The sequence below is a fragment of the Bos grunniens genome, chromosome 28 (genome assembly GCF_055505025.1).
Source record: "Bos grunniens cultivar Pamir isolate PY7600 chromosome 28, Bosgru_T2T1.0, whole genome shotgun sequence".
NCBI classification, from domain to species: Eukaryota; Metazoa; Chordata; class Mammalia; order Artiodactyla; family Bovidae; genus Bos; species Bos grunniens.
This window is the reverse complement of record NC_141192.1, coordinates 19,343,907-19,364,141: the sequence shown is the minus strand read 5'-3', so window position 1 is coordinate 19,364,141 and position 20,235 is coordinate 19,343,907. Positions and strand designations below refer to the sequence as shown.

The window sequence follows — 20,235 nt, the reverse complement described above, 5'->3', positions numbered from 1 at the left end:
CGTCCTCCGTGCTAGTAGTGTGGGGCCCCTTCTGCAGCCACACCTCTGGATATGTGCTGGGACTGTAGTGGTGGCATCTTTAGAGCCTCAGCCCCATCTTGCAGGCAGAGGGGTTTTGAAATAACTGTGATAAATGAATAGTCTTAAAAATCAGTGCACAAGAATCAGAGCTTCAGGGTGGGATGGCAGGAGAGTCATTAAGACATTTGAAGCTTTCTTGAGAGACCCTTGCCTCCCATCCTGCTTCCTATGGTGTCCTCATGTACTCCTCACTCCACTGCCCCAACAAGTGTTGCTCCAGTCCTTATTCGGGCTATGGTGTAAATGACTGATAACTGCTTGAGATGTTATGTCTAAATAGCCATATGTTTCAAAGCATGACCTTTTGATTCAGACAGACCTGGACATGCTACTTTGAACCTTAGCTTGTTTACTTGTATAATAGAGTCAATAATCTGACACAGTTGTCTTTAAGGATTGGATTGGATTCTATTAGGAGTCAGCCAACTAAGGTCCATGAGCTAAATGAGGCCTACCACTTGTTTTTGTAAATAAAGTTTTATTGAAACCCAGAGACACTCATTTGTTTATATATTGTCTGTAGCTGCTTTTATATTTCAGTAGTCAAATTGAAGAGCTGAGATGCACCAGATGAACCACAAACCCTAAAATGTTAACTATCTGATCCTTTACAGAAAAGGTCCTCGATTATGTCATACAAGTTAATAAATGCTGGTTAAATAAATAACCTTAGCTAAAAGGTCAAAGCTATGATGGGGAAATTTGGAGTTGCTGGCAATGATTGAGAGGGATTTGAGGGGCATGGGGCATCCTCCAAGGGTCCCTAAAATGCCCTCCATAGGCCATGGTAATACCACAAAACATTTTTTCCTGTATGATGATGTTTCTACCCACTGCCATCTTTGATTTTTACAGCAAGCATGTCTGGCAGGATATCAAGGATTATTCCTTCTCATGTCACAGGAGGGGAGGGGAGCCCAGAGAGGTGGAGGGGCTTGGGCTGGGACGTGACAGGGAGATAGAACTGAGCGGGAACTGGAGCCTGGGCCAATTCTCACCTCTCCGCTCCTCACTGCCTCAGAGATTTGCCGCATCCTCACGTCAGGGAGAGGGCTCACACCCACCCATCACCTGGCCTGGCACAAACCCTCATGCTGTCAGAGGCAGGGGAAGGGGTGCACATGATGGGGGCAGGGGTCGATCAGCAGGTGGCATCATGGTGACAGTTCCTTATGTGGATTTGAACCTCTGTCTCTTCCCGTCTTGGTTCCAGCTTTTGGCCTGGGCTACCTTCCCAACCTGCTGGGCCTGGTGGGGGACCGGCTAGGAGAAGCAGAGCGGAAGCGGCGACACGCCACACCGGGCAGCTACAGCATCGAGGTGCTGCTGGCGGTGGACGACTCGGTGGTGCGCTTCCACGGCAAGGAGCATGTGCAGAACTACGTCCTCACCCTCATGAATATCGTGAGTGTGCCCGAGCCCTGGGGCTGGCTGCCAGGGCTGGGGTGGGGGCCCCTGGCGCTCGTCTGATGGTTTGGTGGCGCTGGTTTTCCGGGTGGGCTCAGGGAAGTCACTGCCTGCTCCCGCGTCCAGCTGAACGGTTGAGATGGGCCTGAGCTGGTCTGGCGTCCATCCTGGGCCTTGGCCTGGTGTCAGCAGCATGTGACTGTGCTGAGGTACCTACAGGCAAACTGGAGCTTGTGGTCAGTGGTTTCCGCACTTGGACATATTCAGAGCCTGGGTCAGGTGAGGCCAGGGGTCCCACTTGTCTTAGAGTTGAAGGGGTTTCCTGAGATTTATCATCTGGGGAAAATGCGCAATCCTAGGCTGGAGAGACTGGCTACTGGGCTGTCATGTTAGCAGAGATCCCAGCCCCACAGTGTGTGGCTCTGGGTGTTCACCGAAATCAGTCAGGCAGGGAAAATGAGGGTTCTGGGTAAATTTTGAGACAGGTGAAGCAGAGAGGCCATGCACTGTCCACAGTGAGTGGTTACTGGTCAGTTGTTGCCAGAGGTGCTCATGCAGAGATGCAGGGCTCTTGTCATGGATGTGGAGAAGGCAATGGCACCCCACTCCAGTACTCTTGCCTGGAAAATCCCATAGGCAGAGGAGCCTGGTAGGCTGCAGTCCATGGGGTCGCTGAGAGTCGGACACGACTGAGCGACTTCACTTTCACTTTTCATTTTCATGCATTGGAGAAGGAAATGGCAACCACTCCAGTGTTCTTGCCTGGAGAATCGCAGGGACGGGGGAGCCTGGTGGGCTGCCGTCTATGGGGTCACACAGAATCGGACACGACTGAAGTGACTTAGCAGTACTGTCATGGATAGGCCAGTTTGTTTTTTTTTTAAGTCAGAAATGCATATAGGTTTTTTTTTTTAACTTTTTATATGGAAAATTTAAATTGTGATATCTAAATAAATTGTGAAACTCCTAATTTTTAAAATGCTAAAATAAAAATGCTGTGAATGCTGAATAAAACCTATCTACATGTCACATTTGGCCTCTGGGCTACAGATGGGCAGCTCTGACCTAAAGGCGCAGAGATGAGGGAGACCAGAAAGAAAGGGAGGTGGAAAACATCAGAGGTGGGCTCTGCACTGGTTCTCTTCTGACAAGAGGCCTTTGTCGGAAGTGCCCGTGGCTGTGGCTCTGGGAGGAGGGGGACCAGTCTAGGTGCAAGAGGGGCCAACCGTGGACATTGATGATAATGTGACTTTCGTGAGGCGAGTGGTAGCACGTTTCTGGGAATGGAACAGTTGATGAGCAAGAGTGCCAACCCCACGGTCATGCCAACCCCCCTGGCAGCATTTATACAGAATAAAATAGCACGATGCTGCCTGTGCTGTCCGGTGTCCGTAACCCAGCCACACGGGCGGCGAGGTGGCTGCTGGGAGGGCATGCGGCCAGCCCCTTGTTAGCTGTGTGACCTCAGGCAAGGGACCTGTATTCTTCCGACTCTGTAACTTGCAAATGATGGAAAACAAACTCGAACTAGATTAAGGAAAACAGGGCTGAAAATATGGGCCAGGTTGTGGGAGAACAAGATGGAACTGTTTTAAGTGTAATTGGTACTAGAGGCTTACGTGGACTCTTCAGGTCCTCTTCACATTCTAATTCTCTTGAACAACTTCTCAAAAAGACGGATTCTGGCTATGAGCATTATGAAGCTGACTTTTTTTTCCCTCCAATTTTTAAAAATTGTGGTTAATTTGCAATGTTGTATTAATTTCTATTGTGTGGCAAAGTGATTCCGTTATACATATATATATATATACACACATTATTTTTTAAATATTCTTTTCCATTATGGTTTATCATACGATGTTGAACATAGTTCTCTGTGCTATACTGCAGGCCTCGTTGTTTGTCCATCCTGTATATGAACGCTTGCATCTGCTAACTCCAGCCTCCCACTCCATCTCGCCTTCAACTCTACCCTTTGGCAACCCCTCGTCTGTTCTCTATGTCTGTGATTCTCTTTCTGTTTCAGAGATAGCTTCGTTTGTGTCATATTTTACATTCTACATATGAATCGGTATCATATTTTACATTCTACATATAAGTGATATCATGACATCTGTCTTTCTCTTCCTGACAGTATGGTAATTTCTAGTTGCATGTTGCTGCAAAGGCATTCTTTCTTTCTTTTCTATGGCTGAGTAATATTCCATTGTATATATTTACCACATCATCTTTATCCCTTCATCTGTTGATGAATACTGAGCTTGTCTCCATGTCTGGGCTCTTGTGAGTAGTGCTGCTATGAACATAGAGGCATATGTATCTTTTTAAATTATATCAATAGTATTGTCTGGATATATGCCCAGGAGTGGGATTGCTGGATCATGTGGTAATTCTGTTTTTAGTTTTCTGAGGAACCTCCCTACTGTTCTCCACAGTGGCTGCACCAACTTACATTCCCACCAGCATGTAGGAGGGTTTCCTTTCCTCCACACCCTTCCCAGCATTTGTCATTTGCTGACTTTTTAATGATGGCCATTCTGACTGGTGTGAGGTGGTACCTCATTGTAGTTTTGATTTGCTTTTCTCTAATAATTAGTAATGTTGAGGATCTTTTCAGTGAAGCTGATTCTTACTGCTATAGCTCCCTGACCAGAGACAAAAGAAGTTTCTCCTTGAGTTTCCAGGCAAAAGTTCCTGGAGCAGGACTCTAAAATTTGAGTCACACGACCACCCTTTGGACCAATCACTATATGTTGGAGAAGGACAAGAGTTTCCCAAAGGACAAGAGGGACTGGACACAGGCATGGGCCCTGGAGAAATTGTTCTGAGCTCACCAGGCACCCCAATCTATGTCTGTTTTAATACTATTTAATCCCTGAAAGCCTCCATTTTTCATAATATTGTCTGCTCTTGGGTTGAATGTATATGAAGTCTTTAGCACACACCTGGCACTTAGGGAGTACTCAGGCAGTGTGTTCTGCATTCTCATAGCCGTATTGTCTTTGTGTGTTTGTGTGGTTCTTTGTGTAAGTCTCTGCAGGTGGAGTCCTTGAGGATGGGAACTTTGACTTAGGCTTTTTTTGAACCCCCAAGAGCACACAGCATGGGTATTTAGTCCAACACCTGATAGGTAGTCAGTAAATGTAGAAGTGAATGGTGTCTATGGGAGAGGCAGGGAGCCAGCATGGGAAAAGGGGGAAACAGTGTACTTCTGTCTGCAATGCCACTGTTAAGAAAAAGGCAAGGGTAGAGATCAGCTCCAATTACAGGAGCCCCAGGGAGGGGAGGAGTACCAGGAAGCCTGCCCCTTGCCACTTCTTTGTTTGAATACTAATTCTGTTATTCCTGGGGACTGGGATTCGATCCCTGGATTCCCTGGAGAAGGAAATGGCTACCCCCTCCAGTATTCTTACCTGGAGAATCCCATAGACTGAGGAGCCTGGCAGCTACAGTTCATAGGGCCGCAAAAAGTTGGACGTGACTGAGCGAATAACACACACACACACACACACACACACACAGCCTGTGGTTTGCAACTCACAGGGCAAAGGCTACCACTTGCTGCCATTTGAGAAAGAGAGGGAGGGTAACTATGTATATGAACACACCCACCTCCCTGGAGCACTTGACCACCCATCCAGACTCTATAAATTGCTAGTCCGACCTAAGACCACACAGCTGAATACTAATCCCATTAGTCAGAGAGCCAAGTTGGTCCCTGGAGCCAGCAGGTGGAGAACAGGAGTGGGGGGGAGGGAGTGGGGAAGGGGCCAGGGGAGCCTTTAGGAAGCCCTGAGTGTTAGGACCCTCGGTCCTGGATCGTGAAGACCCCAGGAGTATGAATGGGCTCTATTCACAGCCCCAGAGTTTGCTAAAAGATAATTTTCAGAAAAAAAGCAAAATCATGACTTTCATACAAAAATAAAAACAGGTGTCATGTGAAAGATTTTCAGTTCAGTTTAGTCACTCAGTCGTGTCTGACTCTTTGCGACCCCATGGACTGCAGCACACCAGGCTTCCCTGTCCATCACCAACCCCTAGAGCTTGCTCAAACCCATACCCATTGACTCAGTTATGCCATCCCATCTCATCCTCTGTCATCCCCTTCTCTTCCCACCTTCAATCATTCCCAGCATCAGGATCTTTTCAAATGAGTCAGTTCTTTGCCAAAGTGTTGGTGGCCAAAGTATTGGAGTTTCAGCTTCAGCATCAGTCCTTCCAATGAATATTCAGGACTGATTTCCTTTAGGATAGACTGGTTGGATCTCCTTGCAGTCCAAGGAACTCTCAAGAGCCTTCCCCAACACCACAGTTCAAAAGCATGAATTCTTCGGCACTCAGCTTTCTTTGCAGTCCAACTCTCACATCCATACATGACTACCGGAAAAACCATAGCTTTGACTAGATGGACTTTTGTCGGCAAGGTAATGTCTCTGCTTTTTAATATCTGTCTAGGCTTGTCATAGCTTTTCTTCCAAGGAGCAAACATCTTTTAATTTCAGGGCTGCAGTCACCATCTGCAGTGATTTTAGAGCCCCCCAAAATAAAGTTTGTCACTATTTCCATTATTTCCCCACCTATTTGCCATGAAGTGATGGGACTGGATGCCATGATCTTCATTTTCTGAATGTTGAGTTTTAAGCTAACTTTTTCACTCTCCTTCACTTTCATCAAGAGGCTCTTTAGTTCTTCACTTTCTGCCATAAGGGTGGTGTCACCTGCATATCTGAGGTTATTATTTCTCCTGGCAGTCTTGATTCCAGCTTGTGCTTCATCTAGCCTGGCATTTCACATGGTGTACTCTGTATATAAGTTAAATAAGCAGGGTGACAATATACAGCCTTGAGGTACTCCTTTCCCAATTTGGAAGGAGATCCAACCAGTCAATCCTAAAGGAAATCAGTCCTGAATATTCATTGGAAGGACCGATGCTGAAGCTGAAACTCCAATACTTTGGCCACCGAGACTTTGGCAAAGAACTGACTCATTTGAAAAGACCCTAATGCTGGGAAAGATTCAAGGTGGGAGGAGAAGGGGACAACAGAGGATGAGATGGTTGGATGGCATCACTGACTCAATGGACATGAGTTTGAGCAAGCTCCGGGAGTTGGTGTTGGACAGGGAAGCCTGATGTGCTGCAGTCCATGAGGTTGCAAAGAATCAGACACGACTGAGCGACTGAACCGAACTGATGCTTAACTTAATAAAGGAAAGAGAGGGGAGAAGAGGCTCCATGGGAAGGGCAGATAGGTTTCTTTAGGAAAGACAAGTGGACTTTAGGAGAATAAGTAGGAAATAAGAAAGTTTGTGATGATACATGTTTATTCAGGTGCAAGTGGTCTTTCTGTCTTTTTTTTTTTAATGGCCATGAAATTCCCCTGGGGAGAGGATTTATAGTAGCTCATTTTCTCGGGAGTTGCTGCTTTGTCAAAGGAAGGAATTTCTTTTTTTAATATATATATAATTTATTTTTTTTTATTGAAGGATAATTACTTTACAGAATTTTGTTTTCTGTCAAACCTCATCATGAATTAGCCATAGGTATACATATATCCCCTCCCTTTTGAAACTCCCTCCCATCTCCCTCCCGGGAATTTCTGAGATGCTTTATTTCTGCATCTGTTGAATCTCAAGTGTCTTCAGCTTAAAATAATATTTATGCCAACTCTGAGTTCTGAGTGGGTCCCCACCCAGGCCAGGAGTGGGACCCTGGGAGTGACCCCAGGAAGTGAGTGATTGGATGTGCGTGTGTCCTGGAAGGACCATGGCCAGTTCGTGAGATCCCTGCTTGGGGTGGAAACTCAACATGTTGTAGGTTTTGCACCACTGTGTGCCCTTGGGAAGGCCCCCACCAGACACACGGGCACTGAAGACCCTGCAGGGGGGGCCTGCTGTGAAGCCTGTTTCCATGGTCTCGGTTCTGTCTTCTCAGAGGGTTCTGGAGTGCTGTTGGAGGCTGGTTCCTTGCTCACTGCTGCCTTGCCCTTGTGGGTGTGGGAACAGAGGGGTGCAGCTTCCCACAAGGGCTCCTTCCTCTTGGGGGAAAGGCTTAGGGCACTGAGATGGACCTCGCTTAAGGAGCTGCTGTGTTGCAGACCTCCAGCTGCCACAGGGGGAAAGCGAGGTTTGGGTTCTGACTTTCCTGGGGGACAGCAGCCAGCCAGCCAGAATCCCACCTGTAACTATGAGTGGAGGGGCCCAGACAACCTCTCCCTCCCAGGAGACCAGCAGCTCATCCTATCCATTGTGTGGAAACCTGTATTTGGCTGGGATGCTTGAAGCCCCGCTTCCTTTCAGGATTTCATGAAGCTAGCAAAAAGGGTGTCCCTTTGCTCTTCCCTCACGGCGCCTGCCTGCCTGTGACCATTTCTGATCCTGGTTTCCGGGGCCAGGTTTCTGGCGGCATCAGAGAGAAGAGATATGGTTCCCAGGGTGGATGGGAGGGGCAGAGCCCTTTGTGGAACTCAGAATGATCTGATCAGGTCCCAGTCACTGCGGCTCTTGGGCTTCTTGCCTCTCAATTTTCTTTTGCGTTAACCTGGGGATGTACCATAAATATTCATAGAGCTTCAGATGTTGGGCAACGACTCCTCAGCCTTCCCTCACATGCTGCTGTGCCCTGGATGGACTTGGCTTTCTCTGTGCCTCGGTTTACCCATCTGTGTAGAGGATGTTTCCTTAAGGCTTCTTAAATCTCAGGGCAGGGGATCATGTGTCTGACTCTTTTTGTGACCCCATGGATTGTAGTCTACCAGGCTCCTTGATCCATGGGACTTCTCAGGCAAGAGTACTGGAGTGGATTGCCATTTCCTTCTCCGGAGGTTCTTCCTGACCCAAGGATCAAACCCTTGTCTCCTGTATTGGCAGGTGAATTCTTTACCACTGAGCCACTTGGGAAGCTCCCAATATATTCACTTTTTTGCAGGTTCTTTTCCTATATAGATTATTACAGAGTATCGAGTAGAGTTCCACGTGCTATACAGTAGGTCCTTGTTGGTTATCTATTTTATTATATAGTACAGTATGTTTGTTTAATTCCAAGTGCCTAATTTATCACTCCCTAGCACCTGATGTTTCCCCTTTGGTAACCATAAACTTGTTTTCAAAATCTGTGAGTCTGTTCCTATTATGCAAATAAGTTCATGTATATCATTTTTAATTCGATTTGACATGTGAGTGATATCATGTGATATTTTCTCTGTATTTTCTTTTTCTGTCTGACCTAGTATGATAATCCCTAGGTCCATCCATGTTGCTGCAAATAGCAGTATTTCGTTCTCTTTTGTGACCGAGTAATATTCCATTGTCTATATTTACCACATCTTTATCCATTCCTCTGTTGATGGACATCTAGGTTGCTTCCATGTCCGGAGTATTGTAGATAGAGCTGCAATGAACATTGAGGTGCATGTATCTTTTCTTTTTTTTTGCATGTATCTTTTTGAATTATGGTTTTCTCTGGATATACACCCAAGAGTGGGATGGCTGGGTCATATGATAGTTCTGTTTTTAGTTTTTTATGGATAAAACCTCCATACTGTTCTCCATAGTGGTTATATAAAATGACATTCCTACCCTCTCCAGCATTTATTGTTTATAGACTTTTTGATGATGGCCATTCTGACCTGTGTGAGGTGATAACACTTTGTAGTTTTGATTTGTATTTCTCTGATAGTTAGTGATGGCGTGACATCTTTTCATGTGCTTTTTTGGCGATCTTTATGTCTTCTTTGGAAAAATATCTATTTATATATTTTGGCCACACCGCGGGGCTTGTGGGATCTTAGTTCTCCGACCAGGAAGGGAACCCATGTCCCTTGAGTGGAAGCATGTAGTCCTAACTACTGAACCACCAGGGAATTCCTTTCTTGCTGTTGTTTAGTCACTTGGTCATGTCTGACTCTTTGCGACCCCATGGACTGCAGCACGCCAGGTTTCCCTATCCTACCGTCTCCCAGAGTTTGCTCAGACTCATGTCTATTGAGTCGGTGATGCCATTCAACCATCTTGTCCTCTGTTGTCCCTTTCTCCTCCTGTCTTCAGTCTTTCCCAGCATCAGGATCTTTTCCAATCAGCTCTTCACATCAGGTGGCCCAAGTATTGGAGCTTCAGCTTCAGCATCAGTCCTTCCAATGAGTATTCAGGGTTGATTTCCTTTAGGATTGACTGGTTTGATGTCCTTGGAATCCAAGGGACTCTCAAGAGTCTTCTCCAGCACCACCATTCAGAAGCATCTATTCTTCAGTGCTCAGCCTTCCTATGGTCCAACTGTCACATCCGTACATGACTCCTGGAAAAACCATAGCTTTGACTATGTGGATCTTTGTCAACAAAGTGATGTCTCTGCTTTTCCTGGAAGACGTCTATTTAGATCTTCTGCCCATTAGAGCTGCCCGCATAGAGCTGCATGTGCTGTTTGTGTATCTTGGAGATTAATCTCTTGTCAGTTGCTGTGTTTGCAAACATTTTCTCCCATTCTGGGTGTTGTCTTTTCACTTTGTTTATGTTTTCCTTTGTTGTGCAAAAGCTTTTAAATTTAATTAGGTCCCATTTGTTTATTTTTACTTTCACTTCTGTAGAAGGTGGATCAAAAAAGATATTGATGTGATTTATGTCAAAAAGTGTTTTCCCCTTAAGAGGTTTATAGTGTCTGGCCTTACATTTAGGTTTTTGATCCATTTTGAATTTATATGTATGGTGTTAGGGAATGTTCTAATTTTATTCTTTTACATGTAGCTGTCTGGTTTTCCTAGCACTGCTTATTGGATAGACTATCTTTTCTCCATTGTGTACTCTTGCCTCCTTAATTGACCACAAATGCGTGGGTTTTCTAGCCTGTTCCATTGATCTGTATTTCTCTTTTTGTGCCAGTACCATACTGTTTTGATTACTGTAGCTTTGTAGTATAGTCTGAAGTCAAGGAGCCTGATTTCTTCCAGCTCTGTTTTTCTTTCTTAGGATTTGTTTGACCAAGGGAACCACTTGAAATGTAAGGGGCAGTTTTCAGCATTTAGTGAGTGTCTGGTGTGTACATACTATTTCATATGGACTCCTGTTCTAGGGGACCTTTGAGGGCAGTACAGAAGGAGATGGTGTCCCTGTGGACTTCTGGAAACAGGAAGGCTTTCTGGAGGCATTTGGTGCTGAGCCAGCCTTGGCAGGGAGAGGTCTGGTAAGATGAAGAGTGTACAGGCCAAGAATGGTGGCAGCAGTGTGAAGGGGAGGTGGCAAATGCCTGCAGAGAACTCTCGGGAGGGTAGCTATGGCAGGATGGTCCATCAGGCAGTAGCATGGACCCTCAGATGGAGAGAATGCATGAAGAATAGTCCCTGATGGTGGCATACAGGTGGATATATGACAGGGGCAGATGGGTGCCAGAGGCCAGCTGAGGCTGTGATGGGGCAGCAGAAAGAACCAGGACTCCAGGACTCCAAGCTATTGTGAGTATCTCAAATATCACAGTGTCATTCCGGTTCCTACCACATGTCAGACGCAGGGCAGAGGACTTGACGGGCAGGCTCCTCGCATCCTCACCGCTGCCTTGCGCAAGTGACGTTCTGCAAGTCTCAGAAGCCAAGTGACAAATGGCAAAACCGGGATTCAGACTCTTCGCTGTCTGATTCCAAAGTTAGCTCTTTAGTCCTACTGCTGCTGAGGCAGGACTTGAGGCGGGAGGGTTGCTGGGCTCCCAGCTCTGGAGGTGGGAAGCACACTGCCCCTTTGCAGAAGGAGCCACTTCCTGAGATGGGTCTTCCTGGCAGAGTCAGGATCATGAGTGTCACCGTGAGACATTCTTGACCTTGACTCCTGGCTGTGGCCGGACTGGCTGGTGCAGTCAGGTACCCTCTCATTGCCTGGGGTGATGCACCAAATCCTTTCTGGGATGAAGAATCATGTGGATATGAGTTTCAGAGACACTCCTCAGGCCCGGAGCCAGAGCAGAGGGAGGTGAGAAGGCAGAGAGGCCCTTTCAACAGTCCTCCCCAAGCCAGTCTGTGGCCGGACCCATCTTGGCATCCCCCTGTCTGGGTGATAGGCCCCCTGCCCACCTCGATCCTAACCTGCCCCACTCGGCTCTTACTACAAAGATGCAGAGCACCAAGGCCTCTCAGATGCCCTGCTTGGAGAAGCTTGGCACCCCTTCTAGATCTTGGAGGTTTGGGTCTCAGACCTAGATCTAGGTGCCTCACCCAGGAGCATGGCTTTCTGTTGTCACTAACTGTGTTAGATATTCATCATACAAGCTGGTTCAGAACAGCACAAAGACCTCTTTCCTGCTGACAGAGCGTTTCTCTGCCAGACCTCTTCCCTTCAGGGGTATGTGAGCAGCTCAACCTCCCTGCTCACTGGGAGGATGCAAATCCCCATCCTCCCTCGCTTTATGTCCTTCCTCTTCTTTTGACTCTCCCCAAGGAGCTTCCCAGTGCTTGGACGGCACTCAGAGACCACTTCCCCAGCAAAACAAAAATTCATTCACTTTAAGATAGTGGTTCTTGACTGGAGGCAATTTTGCATCCCAGGGGACACTTGGGAGGGTTTGGAGAAATGTTTTGGGTGTCACAGCTGGAGCAGGGTATTCCTGGCATCTGATGGGAGGGGCTTGGGGATGCTGCCAAACACCCTCCAGGGCACAGGATGCCCCACAGGAGAGAATCGTCAGCATCAGAGTGACCTTAGTGACCACGTGTGACCGCCACCCCCCACCCCCAGCCTTACAGTATAAATCCAGAGTTCCCTGGTGGTCCAATGGTTAGGACTTAAGCTTTCACTGCTGAGGACCTGGGTTTGACCTCTGGTCAGGGAGCTAAGATCCCATAAGCCACGTGGTGCAGGCAAAAAAATGGGGGGGGGGCGTGGATTATGATCTCCAGTTGCCCCACACAAGAAGTCTACTGGGTAGAGAACAGCGCCTGCCAGAGGCCCAGTGCTGTAACTTCTGGCAGGCATTCCTGGCAGGAGAGACATGGTAATGAAGAGGACTGCTCCCGTGTGAAGAGAGCCTGACAGCTCACCAAGGGCTCTCATGTCCGGCTTCTCCTTTGCAGGTATGGAACACTCTGGAGGCCAGACTTCTGAAATCCTGATTCTGGGGTGATCTACTAGGCCGCTTCTCAGCCCCCAAAGTGGGAGGTAGCCATTTTAAACTAAATAGCAGATGCTATTGGTTGAGCCCATGCTGTGTACCAGGCGCTGTTCCAAACACTTGACTTCTGCCTCACCTTCCGTCCTCAGGCCTCCACACACCCAGAGTGTGGGTCTTTCCAGGACCCCTCACAGCCCAGCTTCACTCACAGGCAGGCCAACCAGGGCCGTAATGGCTCCTGCATTTTGGAGATAAGTCATGGGAGAGAAATGCTGAGTATTGTAGACTCATAACAGGGACTCTGTTGGGCTGGGAGGCCAGGCTCTAGGCACTCTGGAATCAGTCTGCACAAACAGCTTAGGCATGAAGCGGCCTGAATGGCTGCGTCCAGGAGGTGCTGGGAATCCCGGAGACAGCTGCACCTGAAGAGGTATGCTGGTTAGAAGGTAGCTTAAAGCGCAGGCTTGTAGTCCACACCAGCCTGTGAGCATGAACTTGTGGGGTGGGGATAGAGCAGCTGAGAAAGGAACAGGAGATTGAGCACCCTCCTCCCACCTCCCACCTCCCACCTCTGAGATCTCACTGGTGATCTTGAAGGCAGGGCCTGTCAACGTGGCATATGAGTCAGTGTGACTCCCCTGTGAGGTCTCAGTCCTAGCCCAGGGCACAGCAGGGCCCAGCTCTGGCTCCTGCCTGAGTGAGTCAGCGTCTGAGGGCTGGGGGCGAACAGGGACCTCAGGCTGCAGGCAGCAGTGTATCACTGGCATACATACACGTGTATACATGCAGGCACATGTATAGTAAAGTGTTTACACATGTGCCTATACATGTGCCCACGTCTATGTGTGTGACACGGATGCATGCACACGTGCACACACAGATGAGTTTAGACATCTGTGTAAACACATGCCTATTACCATATTTGATGAAATCAAAGACCCCATGAATTATCAGATCCTCTGTTATTTTATGAACTTGAGGAAGAGGAAAAATACTACTAATTAAATTCTGATATAATGCTTTCTTGGGTTTCCTGGGTGGCTCAGATGGTAAAGAATCTGCCTGCAATGCAGAAGACTTGGGTTCGATCCCTGGCTTGGGAAGATCCCCTGGAGAAGGGCATGGAAACCTACTCCAATATTATTGTCTGGAGATTTCCATGGACAGAGGAGCCTGGTGGGCTACAGTCCACGGGGTCGCAAAGCCAGACACGACTGAGCACTAACACACAACACACAGACACGATGCTTTCTTATCAGCATTTGTATTTGTCCTTATTGGACGAGCCCTTTAGCCTTATTTAGGCTTAGATTTTGATCATATATCACTCATTTTTTAACAATTTGAGTATCTATCTGGTGCTGTGTCCTCATTGTGGCACTGGGATCGTCTATCTTCATAGGGCACGTGGGATCTTGGGGCACAAGGTGTGGGGGCTCTTAGTTGCAGCATGTGGGATCTACTTCCCTGACCGGAGATTGAACCCGACCCCCCGTATTGGGATCATGGAGTCTTAGTCTCTGGACCACCAGGGAAGTCCCCTTGATCATACATTAGTCTTGTATGTACATAGATGTGACAGTATGGGGAAGTAAAGTATTCCCATAACTTCCTCACATTTAGAGTATTACTTGTCCAAGTCACTTTCAGTGTAGGGTCATCAAAATCTGTGCTTTTCAGCACAGTATCGTCCCCTGTGCCATCAGGAGCATGACTGATGAGGGAGAAGCACTCCACTCTTCCTCTGCAATGTCATCCAAGGCACCAACACCCGTTCTTCAAGCTTCCACATGGTGTTTTCTTTTTAATTTAAATTATTTATTTTAATTGGAAGCTAATTACTTTACAATATTGTAGTGGCTTTTGCCATACATGGACGTGAATCAGCCATGGGTGTACATGTGTCCCCCATCCTGAACCCCCCGTCCCCCTCCCTCCCTAAACCCATCCCATCCCTCAGGGTCGACTCAGTGCACCAGCCGTGAGTGCCCTGTCTCATGCATCGAACCTGGACTAGCAATCTATTTCACATATGGTAATATACATGTTTCAATGCTATTCTCTCAAATCATCCCACCCTCACCTTCTCCCACAGAGTCCAAAAGTCTGTTCTTTATCTCTGTATCTCTTTTGCTGTCTCGCATATAATGTCACCATTACATCTTTCTAAATTCCATGTATATGCGTTAATATACTGTATTGGTGTTTTTCTTTTTGACTTACTTCACTCTGTATAATAGGCTCCAGTTTCATCTGCCTCATTAGAACTGATTCAAATGCATTCCTTTTAATAGCTGAGTATTATTCCATTGTGTATATGTACCACAGCTTTCTTATCCATTTTTCTGCTGATGGACATCTAGGTTGCTTCCATGTCCTGGCTATTATAAATAGTGCTGCAATGAACATTGGGGTACATGTGTCTCTTTCAATTCTGCTTTCTTCGGTGTGTATGCCCAGCAGTGGGATTTCTGGGTCATAAGGCAGTTCTATTTTCAGTTTTTTTAAGGAATCTCCGCACTGTTCTCCATGGCTGTACTAGTTTGCATTCCCACCAACAATGTAAGAGGGTTCCCTTTTCTCCACATCCTCTCCAGCACTTATTGCTTGTAGACTTGGATAGCAGCCATTCTGACTTGTGTGAGATAGTACCTCATTGTGGTTTGGATTTGCATTTCTCTGATAATGAGTGATGTTGAGCATCTTTTCATGTGTTTGTTAGCCATCTGTATGTCTTCTTTGGAGAAATCTCTGTTTAGTTCTTTGGCCCATTTTTTGATTGGGTCGTTTATTTTTCTGGTATTGAGCTGCATGAGCTGCTTGTATATTTTTGAGACTAATTCTTTGTCAGTTGCTTCATTTGCTATTATTTTCTCCCATTCTGAAGGCTGTCTTTTCACCTTGCCTATAGTTTCCTTCATTGTGTAAAAGCTTTTAAGTTTAGTTAGTTCCCATTTGTTTGTTTTTGCTTTTATTTCCATTACTCTGGGAGGTGAGTCATAGAGGATCCTGCAGAGATTTATATCAGAGAGTGTTTTACCTATGTTTTCCTCTAGGAGTTTTATAGTTTCTGGTTTTACATTTAGATCTTTAATCCATTTTGAGTTTATTTTTGTGTATGGTGTTAGAAAGTGTTCTAGTTTCATTCTTTTACAAGTGGTTGACCAGTTTTCCCAGCACCACTTGTTAAAGAGATTGTTTTTTCTCCATTGTATTTTCTTGCCTCCTTTGTCAAAGATAAGGTGTCTATAGGTGCATGTACTTATCTGGCTTCACAGGTGAATTCTACCAAAAACTTAGAGAAGAGCTAACAGCTATCCTACTCAAACTTCCAGAAAATTGCAGAGGAAGGTAAACTGCCAAACTCATTCTATGAGGCCACCATCACCCTAATACCAAAACCAGACAAAGATGCTACAAAAAGAGAAAACTCTAGGGCAATATCACTGATGAACATAGATGTAAAAATCCTCAACAAAATTCTAGAAAACAGAATCCAACAACACATTAAAAAGATCATACATCATGACCAAGTGGGCTTTATCCCAGGGATGCAAGGATTCTTTAATATTTGCAAATCAATCAATGTGATACACCACATTAACAAATTGAAAGATAAAAACCACATGATTATCTCAATAGATGCAGAGAAAGCCTTTGACAAAATTCAACATCCATTTATGATAAATACCCTCCAGAAAGCAGGCATAGAAGGAACATACCTCAACATAATAAAAGCTATATATGATAAACCCACAGCAAACATTATCCTCAGTGGTGAAAAATTGAAAGCATTTCCCCTAAAGTCAGGAACAAGACAAGGGTGCCTACTCTCACCACTACTATTCAGCATAGTTTTGGAAGTTTTGGCCACAGCAATTACAGAAGAAAAAGAAATAAAAGGAATCCAGATTGAAAAGAAGTAAAACTCTCACTGCAGATTACATGATCCTCTACATAGAAAACCCTAAAGACACCGCCAGAAAATTACTAGAGCTGATCAATGAATATAGTAAAGTTGCAGTATATAAAATTAACACACAGAAATCCTTTGCATTCCTATACACTAACAATGAGAAAACAGAGAAATTAAGGAAACAATTCCATTCACCATTGCAATGAAAAGAATAAAATACTTAGGAATAAATAGATGGGGAAACAGTGGAAAGTGTAAGATTTTGTCTTTTTGGGCTACAAAATCACTGCAGATGGTGATTGCATAAAAGACGCTTACTCCTTGGAAGAAAAGTTATGACCAACCTAGATAGCATATTGAAAAGCAGAGACATTACTTGGCCAACAAAGGTCCGTTTAGTCAAGGCTATGGTTTTTCCAATGGTCATGTATGGATGTGAGAGTTGGACTGTGAAGAAAGCTGAGCGCCGAAGAATTGATGCTTTTGAACTGTGGTGTTGGAGAAGACTCTTGAAAGTCCCTTGGACTGCAAGGAGATCCAACCAGTCCATTCTAAAGGAGATGAGTCCTGGGTGTTCTTTGGAAGGACTGATGCTAAAGCTGAAACTCCAGTACTTTGGCCACCTCATGTGAAGAGTTGACTCATTGGAAAAGACTCTGATGCTGGGAGGGATTGGGGGCAGGAGGAGAAGGGGATGACAGAGGATGAGATGGCTGGATGGCATCACCGACTCGATGGACATGAGTTTGAGTGAACTCCTGGAGATGGTGATGGACAGGGAGGCCTGGCGTGCTGTGATTCATGGGGTCGCAAAGGGTCGGACATGACTGAGCAATTGAACTGAACTGAATTGAAAAACAAAAGACCTATATATAGAAAACTATAAAATACTGATAAAAGAAATAAGAGATGACACAAATAGATGGAGAAATATACCATGCTCATGGGTTGGAAGATTCAATATAGTGAAAATGAATATATTACCCAAAGCAATCTATAGATTCAATGCAATCCCTATCAAGCTACCAACAGTATTTTTCATAGAACTAGAACAAATAATCTCACAATTTGTATGGATATACAAAAAACCTCGAAAAGCCAAAGCAATCTTGAGAAAGAAGAATGGAACTGGAGGAATCAACCTGCCTGACTTCAGGCTCTACTACAAAGCCACAGTCATCAAGACAGTATGGTACTGGCACAAAGACAGAAATACAGATCAATGGAACAAAATAGAAAGCCCAGGGATGAATCCACATGGTGTTTTCTTGATCCTACCAGAAGGTGGCAATGCAAGTTTTCAGACAACTATGGTTCACATACCTTCCTCAGATAGTCCCTGAACAGTTCATTATCTGAAATGTTGATGGATTGCAGTATCCTATGAAACCACCAGGAATAACAAGAGACTCTTGCTAGAACAGGCAGTAGCAATACACCAGAACTGCCGTTTGGCCTTCTACAGCCGTAAACAGGGAGGACAAGCATCCTAGCCTCATGAGATGCAGCATGCATTGAAGCGCCTCGTCTGCAGTTACCACATGCCCTTTTGCTAGAAAGGTTAGAGCTTGAGGGACAGTAGAGCTGGCCCCAGGGCCCAGGATTGAGAAAGAGCCAGAAGTGTTACTGTTGCTATTCCTCTGCCTTTAAGCAATGCTGCTTGCTTCGGGTTCAGAGGCACTGGGGGGCCTCGGTAGGCACATGAGCGGGGGCTGGCCTTGAATTTCAACTGTGGTTGCTACAGTTGTGTGTTGTCTACGGTTGCTGCCCATAGATAAGTGCCTCCATCACTTTGGGCTGGCTTTTCTGGCCATGAGAACATGGATAGCGTACCTTTTTCCTTGGAGCTCCTTGGAGGAATGGCTGACTCTAGAATTAGGGCAGAGATTACCCAAGATGAGCATCTTGTAATACCAGAAAGTAAGGAAGTACCCCTCAAGACCCCCAAGCCAAAAATGATGGGCATGTGTTAAAAGGACAGGAGCCAAGTGAAAGAGCTCCTGATGGCTAAAGCTGGGACAGTTCCAGCAATAAAATAAGCAATGAGGTGTTGAATTATAACCCAGAGTATAAAATAAATATCCACAAGTCCATACTGATAAATGAATGATTGAATACATAAATAAATGGAGAAGAAGAAACAAATATCTGCAGAGGAATTTCAAATCACTGATGTAGATCCTCTGCCCTCGAGGAGTTGGGTTTTAACTCCCTGCTCCTCAGATGTGGACGGTGCATAGTGATTTCCTTCTGAAGAGCAGAGTATGGAAGCCGGACTGAGTGGCAGGGCAGGTAGTGACTCTGCAGAGCTGGCAAGCAGCTTCTCTGCAGATGGTCAAGGTCCACGTCAACAGTGATGTCGTGTTTGTAGTACACATTCTTTTTTGCCATGCCACGTGGCACGTGGTATCTTAGTTCCCCCACCAAGACCGAACCCATGCCCCCCGCAGTGGAAGCACAGAGTCTCAACCCCTGGACCACCAGGCAAGTCCCACAGCCTGTACTTGTGACATAATGTGATGAGGGTGCTCACCTCTGTGGTCTTCTTCCCTGAATCCATATCCTCAGTCTAACCATGAAGAAAACATCAGACATACCCAAACTGAAGGAGCGGCTGCAAAATAGTTAACCAATATTCCTAGAAACCATTTAGGCCATCAAAAACCAGGAAAGTCTGAGGGACATCAGAAAGGAGAAACAGCCTGGAGCAGCCAAAGGAGATGTTAATTGTCGTTGTTCAGTGGCCAAATTGTGTCCAACTCTGCCACCCCATGGACTGCAGCACACCAGGTTTCCCTGTCCATCACCATCTCCCAGAGTTTGCTCAAACTCATGTCTGTTGAGTTGGTGATGCCATCCAACCATCTTGTCCTCTGTCATCCTCTTCTCCTCCTGCCTTCAATCTTTCCCAGCATCAGGGTCTTTTCCAATGAGTTGACTCTTCCCATCTGGTGGCCAAAGTATTGGAGCTTCAGCTTCAGCATCAGTCCTTCCAATGAATATTCAGGGTTGGTTTCCTTTAGGATTGACTTGTTTGATCTCCTTGCCATCCGAGAAGGAGATAAAATGACTAAATGCAATGTGCTGACCTGGATGGGATCCTGGAGCCCAAAAAAGGGACAACACCCATATATTAGGAAAATTGGAAAAAATACGGATGTTAGTAAGTAATTCCCTGGTAGCTCAGGCAGTAAAGAATCTGCCTGCAATGTAGGAGACCTGGGTTCGATCCCTGGGTTAGGAAGATCCATTGGAGAAGGGAATGGCAACCCACTCCAGTATTCTTGCCTGGAAAATCCCATGGACAGAGGAGCCTGGTGGGCTACAGTCCATGGGGTCACAAAGAGTTGGACACGACTGAACGACTATCACACACACACAGAGTATGTCAGTATTGGTTCGTGCATGGTGACAAATGTATCATAGTCATGGCAGATATTAATCACAGTTAGCTCCGCACTCTCCATGCTGCTTTTCTGAAAATTTGAAGCTATTCTAAAATTTGAAGTATATTGATTTAAAAGGAAAGAAGGATTATGACTTCTTTCCAGGCAGGTTGCTGGGAGGGTTTGCGGAGATGATGCTGGGAACTGTGGGCTGTGTCAGCCCTTGGGTGGCAGTCCTGAGATCCCAGGGATGGGCTTTTTCCACATTGCCCCTCCCTGTGGAGCCCTGCTGGACCTAGCAGCCAAGCAGTAGGTAGACACTGTGCTCTGTAACCCCTCAGAAGCAATGGTCCCTAGGAGTG

At 46.0% G+C, this 20,235-nt stretch overlaps 1 protein-coding gene across 4 annotated transcripts in view; it reads left to right on the top strand.

Annotated features, from left to right (window-relative positions):
• ADAMTS14 (ADAM metallopeptidase with thrombospondin type 1 motif 14) overlaps window positions 1-20,235 on the top strand; it is a 95,407-nt gene that overhangs the window by 30,673 nt on the left and 44,499 nt on the right. For all 4 annotated transcript variants that reach the window (XR_015156873.1, XR_015156875.1, XM_086382209.1 and 1 more), the window contains exon 4: window positions 1,295-1,485. Coding sequence is in view for 2 of the 4 variants with exons in the window: in XM_086382209.1 (XP_086238335.1) it covers window positions 1,295-1,485 (191 nt within the window). In the remaining 2 variants the exon portion in view is untranslated. The remainder of the gene's footprint in view (window positions 1-1,294; window positions 1,486-20,235) is intronic.